The 10,995-nt window shown below is 44.2% G+C and overlaps 1 protein-coding gene across 1 annotated transcript in view; it reads right to left on the reverse strand.

The window, feature by feature from the left end:
- Positions 1 to 9,434, reverse strand: part of pold1 (polymerase (DNA directed), delta 1, catalytic subunit) — a 19,494-nt gene extending 10,060 nt beyond the window's left edge. The window contains exons 1-16 of the mRNA XM_053615129.1: positions 9,260 to 9,434; positions 6,397 to 6,593; positions 6,195 to 6,308; positions 5,937 to 6,077; positions 5,704 to 5,829; positions 5,445 to 5,613; positions 5,177 to 5,291; positions 4,048 to 4,177; positions 3,775 to 3,941; positions 3,432 to 3,536; positions 3,182 to 3,322; positions 2,359 to 2,469; positions 1,996 to 2,187; positions 1,816 to 1,904; positions 1,297 to 1,413; positions 954 to 1,067 (exon numbers count right to left, since the gene is read on the reverse strand). Of these exons, the coding sequence (XP_053471104.1) occupies positions 954 to 1,067; positions 1,297 to 1,413; positions 1,816 to 1,904; positions 1,996 to 2,187; positions 2,359 to 2,469; positions 3,182 to 3,322; positions 3,432 to 3,536; positions 3,775 to 3,941; positions 4,048 to 4,177; positions 5,177 to 5,291; positions 5,445 to 5,613; positions 5,704 to 5,829; positions 5,937 to 6,077; positions 6,195 to 6,308; positions 6,397 to 6,583 (2,018 nt within the window). The 5' untranslated portion in view covers positions 6,584 to 6,593; positions 9,260 to 9,434. The remainder of the gene's footprint in view (positions 1 to 953; positions 1,068 to 1,296; positions 1,414 to 1,815; positions 1,905 to 1,995; positions 2,188 to 2,358; positions 2,470 to 3,181; positions 3,323 to 3,431; positions 3,537 to 3,774; positions 3,942 to 4,047; positions 4,178 to 5,176; positions 5,292 to 5,444; positions 5,614 to 5,703; positions 5,830 to 5,936; positions 6,078 to 6,194; positions 6,309 to 6,396; positions 6,594 to 9,259) is intronic.
- Between the last annotated feature and the right edge of the window lie 1,561 nt (positions 9,435 to 10,995).

Below are 10,995 nucleotides of genomic sequence, written 5' to 3' on the forward strand. Positions count from 1 at the left end.
GTTAGATTTCTAATGGAAGGAACGAATACGTCGGCACAATTATATTTTCGTCTACAACACCGATTTCACACATTTAATCACACACCTTCAGATCAAAAGCTTTTTAACAATCATGAGAAACATTTCAGTCGAGTGTCCGCAAACTTTTGCCCGGTGGTGTAAATCCTGATCTACTTTTATTACAATACGGTAAAAGTACTGAAAATGGTTAAACTGGGTGATCGAGGTAGGTAGGTGAGGTTAATAATAACAACAAAAACAACAACAGCGATCAAATGAGGTGGGGGGAGGGGGTCAGGAGAAGTGCATTTTCACTTTAGCTTTCACTTTTTATTTTCAATGCACAAATTGCTAGTATAATAAAATAAAACAAAGATTAGAAATTATTTTACTTCAGACCATGGCTTTTTTTTTTTTTTTTTTTTACTTTAATTAGCTTGGTTTTAAATAACTCGGTTAACGAGCACAGTCACACGCCTCATTTGCGTCATTATATAAACTATTCAAACACAATACACATGCACTTGATTAAATAAAACAAACAAAAAACACTTGCACATTTTATTATTACACTTTGCAATAATACCGTGTTCAGACCAAAGGGGGTAAAAACTAAGCAGGTGAGGAATCAATTCAATTACCGAGCAAGCACACTTCAAGCATTACGGAGGAAATATTATATATTATATTACATTATATTGAGACGTACATGCTATGATGTACACGAGCCAACGATGTCTATGGTAGAGATGTGAGCTGTAGTTGTGAGTAATGGTTTAGTGATCAGCTTTATGGGTAAATAAGGATTTGATGACACGACTACCATTACCAGACCCTGTGCAGCTGCACGATGAACGGGCAGGATGAGCAAAGTGACATCACAGCTCACAACAAAATAGTGAAGCTCTTCTGCAAAAACCTGTAGATGTAGGTGGGTGTAGACTCCATCTCACCTCTTACGGGCACTCAGCAGGTTCTCCAGGATCTCGGGCAGGAGCCCCTTCCTCACCGAACTTTTGACAAACAGATCTCCCGTAGGAGTCTTAATGAAGTCGTCTGAAGAAAGGCTGAGCACGTACACACACACACACACACACACACACACACACACACACACACACACACACACACAATACAGGGAGTATTTAATAATACAACAGGCATGGACCAAATCATAAAATATTCATCTCTAACGAACCGAGCTGAAATCACGACATTATCATTAACAAATGACAGCTGGTGGATGAATGCATGCGCACACACACACACACACACACACACACACGTGTCTCTCACCCCAGTTTCTCTGCTTGGCCTTTCTGCAGTAGCGTAGTGTAACACAGGTTATGAGCCATCATAATGGATGGGTACAGCGAGGAAAAATCCAGAGTGGCAATCGGCACACTGTAGTACCTGTTCTCACATACACACACACGCACACACACTTTACAAGGACAATCTGAGGAATATAAACACTTGTTTGCTGTTATAGGAAATTAATCAACAAGGTAGTGTGATGCAGTCCGTCTCAAAGGAATGTTATTCATTGACTATAAATCTGCTTTAAACCACTTACACCACAATCATTCACCAACGATGACTTTTTTTTTTTTTATCCTTTTATAGTTACACTTACAGTGGGAGGGGAAATATGTATTGAACGCGTCAACATTTTTTCCAGTAAGTATATTTCCCATGAGGTTATTGTTAGATACGATAAAAGTGATAGCACGTGTTCATGTGTACATCTATGTGTGTTTCAAACATTTATGAACACATAAGTTGACTAAAGCAGTATACAAGCAGGATCCTCACCCTTTCTCTGGCTCAATGACTGTAGCTCCTGTATAATCCTCCCCACCTTCAGTCTTTACTACCGGCATCACCAAGTTCTGCTTCATGGCCTACAAACAGGAACAAACACTGCTGAATGCTGAACGGCTGTCTGAGCCATTGACTTGGGTATGCCGAGTGTGTGTGTACACTTTCACACACCTGTCGTAGTAACTGGGACACGACTTTAATCTGCTGGCCTCGAGACAGGAGGTAGGTCAGGGGCACGCCAGTCACTCTTGCCATCTCCATGTAGTTAATCACACACATCAGCTTCTGCAGCAAGCGCAGGGGCAAGTAGGCATCTTTCAGACAGTAGACAGCCAGACGCCGTCTCGTCTGCTCATTTCCATTCTACACACACAGAGAGAGAGAGAGAGAGAGAGAGAGAGAGAGAGAGAGAGAGAGAGAGAGAGAGAGCGCACGCACATCATTAATTAGGCTTCATTCAAATGCTTCAAAATGACCTTCCTGGATCTTAAGGGCTTTTTAATGACTACACACTCTGGTTTTCCTTCATCTAACCTGCAGGTCTGTAATGATCGAGTGCTGGACATCCTCCTTCTGCTCCTGCAGGAAGTGGAAACTGACGGCGTTGAGTGTGTACGAGCGCAGTTTATAATCCCTCAGCAGGACCTGCAACGCAAAGCATGTTCGCTAATAAAAGCAAAAAAAAAATGCTGCACGTGTGTTTGGCAGCGAAAACCGAGACAAGCTCTGTGCGTGTTACGAGTGTACATACACCCATCAGCCATAACATTAAAACCACTGACAGGTGACATGAATCACGTCGATTTATCTCGTTACAGCGGCACCTGTCAAGAGGGATATATTAGGCAGCAAGTGAAGAGTCTGATGTGTTGAAAGCAGGAAAAAAATGGGCACGCGTAAGAATCTGAGCGATCACCCAAACATTCTCGCAGACCAAGTACACCGCTTCGTGACAACGGTATTCCCTAATAGCAGTGGGCTCTTTCAGCAGGATAGTGCGCCCTGCAACATCGCAAAAACTGTTTAGGAACGGTTTGAGGAACATGACAAAGAGCTGAAGGTGCTGACTCGGCCTCCGGATTCCCCAGATCTCAATCCGATCGAGTATCTGTGGGATGTCTTGGACAAACCGTCCGATCAACGGAGGCCCCACCTCACATCTTACAGGATTTAAAGGATCTGCTTAAAGGAACGTCTTGGTTCCAGATAACACAGTACACCTTCAGAGGTCTGGTGGAGTCCATGCCTCGACGGCTCAGGGCTGTCGGGAACCTACACAATATTAGGCAGGTGGTTTTAATGTTATGGCTGATCTGTCTGTGTGTGTGTGTGTGTGTGTGTGTGTGTGTGTGTTCACCTGAAGAAGGTCAAACTGCACTCTGCCCTCCATGTTGACGGTTTTGTTTTCTCTGCGGCCCATCTGCTTGCTCTGGAAGCTGGAGTCTTTAAGGACCGACCTGATGCCCCTCATACGACCCAGATAGGGGAAATAATTCACCTATACACAAACCGAGCACACAAACACACACGGATGATGTCGCACATCCCTTGCAAGCTTTCAGAGTTATGCGATGGTGAATCAGACTGCCCACAACGTGCATTCACACCTTTAGAGCAGCGGCTCTGTTGAGCAGGTACGGCAAGTCAAAGTTTTGAATATTGTAGCCGGTAATGACATCAGGATCCACAGTCCTCACAAACTCCGCCCAGCTCTGAGAACAAAACACAAGCCTTATAAACCAGCAAGATCCATCAAATTGTAATATACTGAGCAATCAAAACAACCGACACGTTTTAGACACCGCTGCTGATGCGTATGTATTTTGGTAGCTGCCATAATTTTCGATATCAACATGAATCGACTCTGAGCAGCAGACGTGTGTGTGTGTGTGTGTGTGTGTGTGTGCGCGAGAGAGAGAGTTTTATTGTGTATACACACACACAGAGTACCTGTAGTAGCTGCTTCTCTTGGGTGAAGCAGAGGATCTGAGAGCCCACTATACTAGCACAGCTCTGTAAGGTGAAAACAGTGCGGATAAAAGGCTCCTTCTCTCCCTGACGCTGCACCATGGAGGCGATCTGAATCACCGGGTCCACTTCAGCCTCCGGAAACACACCTGAACACACGAACAAGCGCGTTACCATGACTGTTTAATGATACTGAAAAAGTAGCGGGTACCATAAAACGTATGTCGGAAAGAACACTCTGTGTCCAGCGCCAACCTTTTCTGCCTGCACACTCGATGTCGAAGCTGAGGACCCTCAGAGGAGCGATTCTCTGCCAGTCCCCTTCTGTTGGGTGACTGATCAAATCTGTCCATCCAACATCCACCTCATACTGACACAGAGACACCTGAGGTACAGACAGAGAGAGAGAGAAATATTATATAATTACTTTTTTTATTCTATTATTTTATTTTCCTTTCTTATCTATTCCATCTATATTCTATGTAAACAATCATGCCAATAAAGTACTTTGAAATTGAGAGAGAGAGAGAGAGAGAGAGGGGGAGAGAGAGAGAAATATTATATAATTACTTTTTTTATTCTATTATTTTATTTTCCTTTCTTATCTATTCCATCTATATTCTATGTAAACAATCATGCCAATAAAGTACTTTGAAATTGAGAGAGAGAGAGAGAGAGAGAGAGAGAGAGAGAGAGAGAGAGAGGGAGAGAAAGAGAGAGATACAGAAAGTGACAGACAGGGACACAGAGATACAGAAGCAGGTAGACAGAGAGAGAGAGAGAGAGGGAGAGAGGGAGAGAGACAGTTAGTAAGGGAGTGACAAACGTAAAGAGAAACAAAGAGACAGACAGAAACAGAGAGAGAGAGAGAGAGAGAGAGAGAGAGAGAGAGAGATACAGAAAGTGACAGACAGGGACACAGAGATACAGAAGCAGATAGACAGAGAGAGAGAGAGAGCGAGAGAGAGGGAGACAGTTAGTGAGGGAGTGGCATAAACGTAAAGAGAAACAAAGAGACAGACAGAAACAGAGAGAGAGAGAGAGAGAGAGAAAGAGAGAGATACAGAAAGTGACAGACAGGGACACAGAGAGACAAACAGATAGACAGAGAGAGCGAGACAGGCAGATTGTAAGGGAGTGACATAAATGTAAAGAGAAACAAAGAGACAGACAGAAAGAGAGAGAGAGAGAGAGATACAGAAAGTGACAGACAGGGACACAGAGAGACAGAAACAGATAGACAGGGAAAGAAAGAGAGAGATAATGAAGTGTGTTGGGGGGGGGGGGGCAGGGATACAAGATAATGGAGTGTTGGCCTGAATGCTGAAACTGAAGTGTATATAGTGATAAAGTAATGTGTGTTAACTTATGAGGACGCCGTTACCTTGCCTGGGTCTCGGGAGTCCGTCTCTCCTGTGCTCTTCTCCTCTCTTAGTTTGTACTTCCCTTTAGGCAATTCGATCCAGCAGCATCCCACCACATCACTGTCCACCATGAACCTGACACCAAAAACACACACGCAACAGAAACCACACTGTCAACCAATCATAACGCCATTACGCTGCGTAAACGGAAATATTATATGAATAGTACACGTTGCCATGTTTGGTTCTCTTTTAGAAAGTTGGTACTGCTTCTAAATCGTCACTCACCTGATCTCGAAGTCGATGTTGGCCTCGTACGCAGAGTAGCTCTGAATGGAGAAGTGAGCAAACTTAAATCCTTGCTCCAGGATACGTTTCGCCGGGGCAACCAGGCGCGGCATCGCCATGGTGATGCGCAGGAAGTCCAGTGGACGCTTGCCGTGGTAACCGTACATACCTCGATAATAACAAGATGGTCAGATAAGAAAGTAAAAAAAAAATTATAAAAACCGCACACACAGCGATTTAGATTAAACGTGAGACTCACTCTCTTTGCGCGTGATGTCCACCGCGAGCACAGTGACTGAGATGTTGTCTTTGTTGGAGCGCATGTCCTTCAACACAGCCGAGTTCAGCTCCTTCTGAAACTCCGCCAGGTGAGAATTCGTGAAGCCTGAGAGACATAGGGAAGGAAAGATGATGAATACTAACGCATGTGATATGTCTGTCTTTCGCCAGATGCTTGTCTTAGATTGGCGCGAGGACACTGGAGCGACTCACCGGCTGGAGCAGGAACGTAGAAGTAGGGGGCAAAACCATGTATATGACAGCAGACGCTGTTCCCACTGTCGGTCACTCCAAACATACGCACCACCGGAACCTTCCCCTGGACTTGTCCGGGCATCCCGGCCACTGCAGAACCTACACACACACACACAAACAAAAACAAAAGCCATGCATTTATACATCAGCTACTTGTTATACAAAGACAACACTCCAGAGTTGCTCTGATAACTCCTCCCACTTTTGAGGTTTTACCCAGATAATAGTCGAGGTCAATCTGCTGGAAGACGAGCGTGTCTTTATCGGGCCGAAGAGTTGCGGCGGCAGGACGGCGCCAGCGTGGGTTCAGATCCGCTGAAAATAAATCACCTGAGAGGCACAGAGAGAGTCAAAAAAAAAATGAACTGGTTGTTCCTCGGCGTCTCTGTCTCACACTCTTGTCTTACACAGTACTTACCCACTGGGATGACATCATGGCCCGCCTGCCCTTCCACCGATTCCATCTCCATGTCAATTTCGTCAAGAAGGGCGAGCTCTTCTTCAAAGTTCGATGGACCGTCCTCCCACTCAGAACTCTTTTTGCCCCTCTTGGCCTGAGAGGCTCCGCCCATCGGAGGTCCTCCATTTCGCCGCTTAAACTCCATTCCTTACAAGCTGCGGAGAAACACGGAAACATCACGTCAACTACGTCCAACAGAAAATCTCATTCATTCAGCAACATGCAGCTGTCCGGTTTATGGAAGGAGTCTCCAGTTTCAGTGCTTTTCTTTCGAGTTTCAGTCCACACAGGATTTCGCAGAGTTGTGTTGTTTTTTTTTTTGATCTGCACTGGAATCTGCTGAGCTTTTTTGTGCTTTTTTTGTGCAGAAAACTACTCGGATTGGCAAAATTGCAATTGTATGAAACTGTGCAAAACTTTTAGCTGTACTCACGTTCGACACACGTGAATCGAAGAGGACTTCAGTTGATTGCTAAAAGAACCACACACAAAAATCTCGGCGAAATTCTGTACGGACTGACCAACGCTCCTGTGGCTCAATGAGCACAAATCCCCACAGCCACGCTCCAAAATCTAGTGGAAAGACTTCACAGAAGCATGGAGGCTGTTCAGGGAAGACCTATTAACTACTAAGGCCCATGGTTGTAGAATGGGATGTTTTTTGCTTGCAGTAATACAGACAGATATGACAGAAGTCGACCAAGAAGTTGCTTCATATACAAAATACTTCCGTCTACCTGTCCCTGCCCGGAATGCTGATGAGTCAAGCACCTGGCATTTGTTATGAACCTGAATGAAACCTTTAAAGCTGCTTTTGAAGCACACACATACAAATGATAGCCATAATGTAAATAAATACAGCGCCTAAAATAACTGTTAAAAAAAGTTTTGTTTTTTTTTTTTAAAGTGAAAGAAATAGCTACCTAACAAATGAGAGGAACAGCGGTCAGTAGTTACCTGCCAGGTACCTGAGACACAGCAGTCAGTACTTACCTGCCAGGTACCCGAGACACAGCGGTCAGTACTTACCTGCCAGGTACCCGAGACACAGCGGTCAGTAGTTACTTGACAGTTACCCGAGACACAGAAGTCAGTAATTACCTGAGCCAAAGCAGTCAGTAGTTACCTGACACCACAGTCAGTAGTTACCTGAGACACCACAGTCAGTAGTTACATGTCAGTTACCTGAGACACCGCAGTCAGTAGTTACCCGGGACACCGCAGTCAGTAGTTACAGTACGTAGTTACGTGAGACACCGCAGTCAGTAGTTACATGTCAGTAGTTACGTGAGACACCGCAGTCAGTAGTTACATGTCAGTAGTTACGTGAGACACCGCAGTCAGTAGTTACAGTCAGTAGTTACGTGAGACACCGCAGTCAGTAGTTACAGTCAGTAGTTACGTGAGACACCGCAGTCAGTAGTTACAGTCAGTAGTTACGTGAGACACCGCAGTCAGTAGTTACAGTCAGTAGTTACGTGAGACACCGCAGTCAGTAGTTACAGTCAGTAGTTACGTGAGACACCGCAGTCAGTAGTTACAGTCAGTAGTTACGTGAGACACCGCAGTCAGTAGTTACAGTCAGTAGTTACGTGAGACACCGCAGTCAGTAGTTACAGTCAGTAGTTACGTGAGACACCGCAGTCAGTAGTTACAGTCAGTAGTTACGTGAGACACTGCAGTCAGTAGTTACGTGAGACACCGCGGTCAGTAGTTACAGTCAGTAGTTACGTGAGACACTGCAGTCAGTAGTTACAGTAGTAGTTATGTGAGACACCGCAGTCAGTAGTTACCCGAGACACCGCAGTCAGTAGTTAGTCAGTGTTTACCCGAGACACCGCAGTCAGTAGTTACGTGAGACACCACAGTCAGTAGTTACAGTCAGTAGTTACGTGAGACACCGCAGTCAGTAGTTAGTCAGTAGTTACGTGAGACACCGCAGTCAGTAGTTAGTCAGTAGTTACGTGAGACACCGCAGTCAGTAGTTACCCGAGACACCGCAGTCAGTAGTTACAGTCCGTATTTACCCGAGACACCGCAGTCAGTAGTTACAGTCAGTATTTACCCGAGACACCGCAGTCAGTAGTTACCTGAGACACCGCAGTCAGTAGTTACCCGAGACACCGCAGTCAGTAGTTACCCGAGACACCGCAGTCAGTAGTTACCCGAGACACAGTCAGTAGTTTCATGTCATTTATCTGAGACACAGCAGTCAGTAGTTAGCTATCAGTACATCAAAACAAAACCACGATAACGAAAACGCGCTTTGCCGTTCAGTAAATTTAACTATAATGCAATTAGCCAGCTAATACTTATCCCTTATACAACAGTTTTTAGATAATTAAGTGAACATATATAACGTCAGTCTAAATACCAACGCAGTTTCTACTGCAAAAGCAGATCCCGATAACTGGAAGCACTCGGCTGCAACATGGTTATATTTACCATTTATATAAATGTTAACTCACCGGTTAGCCTGATATATTAGCAAAGCGTGCTACCGTTCTCCTACCCGCTTTGCGACAAGTCCCGCCTCCTGACTAGGATTGGCCAAGATTTCACTATGACCGTGCGTATGAACGATCTAACCAATCATAATACCAGACGGTGGCTACTACTACCCAATCATAACACTGGAACGGAATACAGGTAGGACAGAGAGAACAACATCACAACACGCTAGCTTAGGCACAACGCAGGTCCTCGGTAACAAGTAATTTGCAACGTACACACAGGGTGAGCTTTCGATAAGCCAACAGACGCACTGTCGCATTGTAATAATGTCAAATGCCTTTCAAACAAATCATATATAAGCAGATACCCTTTAATCCAGCGCACACCCCACTGATCCGGTACCGAGCTGGCAAAATCTCCCGCCACTTTGGCTCGTTGAGTTTGATAACTTCCACCGAGCCGATTTCCGTTTTCCCGGCAAAATTGCGCAGAACCCAGAGAGCACGCTGATTGGTCTAAATCCAGGAAGTGGCTGTTTTACGTGCTTCAACGACCATATTGGACGAGTAGGCTTGCAAAAACCCTAACAGTAGCTAGAGGGCAAAGCAGACACATTTATAAGGGTTTTCTATTTTTATGCAAAAATCTTACAAATCTAAAGCTATAAACTGTCTAAAATTCAATACTAAATTCATTCATTTGAATGCATTCGGGGGAATTAATTTGGGGGACACCTCCAGGGTCGGGGGTTCGATTCCCGCCGCTGCCCTGTGCGTTTGCATGTTCTCCCCGTGCTGCGGGGGTTTCCTCCGGGTACTCCGGTCTCCTCCCCCAGTCATGTATGGTAGGCTGATCGGCATGTCCAAATTGTCCGTAGTGTGTGTGAACGTATATGCGATTGTGTACTGAGGTGGATTGGCACCCCGTCCAGGGTGTACCCCACCTTGTGTCCCATGCTCCCTGGGATAGGCTCCAGGTTCCCCGTGACCCTGAAGAATAAACGGTATTGAAAATGGATGGATGGGTGGATGAATTAATTTGGTTACAAATTTGTTTGTTCAGCATTAGTACCAGTCTAAATACAAACTTTATACAAATATAACACTGCTAATGTAAATATTAACAAAATATGACTTCAATAATATAAAATATGAATGTAGATTCATTGTTAATTAATTAATTCATAATGTATTATTAACTGATCAATTGTTGATGAATGAATGAATTAATAAATAATGAATTTTCTTACTTCAAGAATTTTGGTCTTTATAATTTCCAATTTAAGGAATGCAGGCGATATCTAAGCAGGCATGTTTTGTATTTTATACAAATAAATTGATTCATTCATATTCAGTAACTGCTTTATTCTGGTCAGGGTCAAGGTGGATCTGGAGCCAGTCCCAGTAACACTGGGCGTGAGGTGAGAATACACCGAGGATGGGTTGCCAGTCCATTGCAGGGCATCATGCACATCTGGACCTAGGGACAATTCAGCTAGCCAGATCAGGTACTGGTACGCTTTTTGGGAGGTGGGAGGAAACTGGAGAACCCGGAAGAAACCATGTGGACACGAGGAGAACAGGTGAAAATCCAAACCGACAAAACACCAAGCTCAGGATCTATGAGGTGTCAATGCTAAGTGCTGCAACACCGTGCCACCACAGATAAATATCAATTTGCACGTAAAACATGTATCTAAACCCATAACCATTTCTGGGACGGATTTAAATGAATGAATAATATGCATGAATAATGGTCTTTGAATAGTGTGGAATTGCACTGTTTTTCACGTTCTTACTGATTCACACTATCACACTAAATGTGGCAGTTATATATACACTGATATTGACTTGTTTCTTATTTTCTTGCATGTTTTGGATCATCATCTTCATCGTCGTCATCATCATCAAACACTTTTCTTTTTCCCCCAACAAAAATTCAATTCAATTTTATTTGTATAGCGCTTTTAACAACGGACATTGTCTCAAAGCAGCTTTACAGAAATATATAAACACAGGATAGAGATTTTAAGTATGTGAATTTATCCCTATTGTGCAAGCCGGTGGTGACGGTGGCGAGGAAAAACTCCCTAAGATGATATGA

The sequence above is a fragment of the Ictalurus furcatus genome, chromosome 2 (assembly GCF_023375685.1).
Source record: "Ictalurus furcatus strain D&B chromosome 2, Billie_1.0, whole genome shotgun sequence".
Classification (NCBI taxonomy): Eukaryota; Metazoa; Chordata; class Actinopteri; order Siluriformes; family Ictaluridae; genus Ictalurus; species Ictalurus furcatus.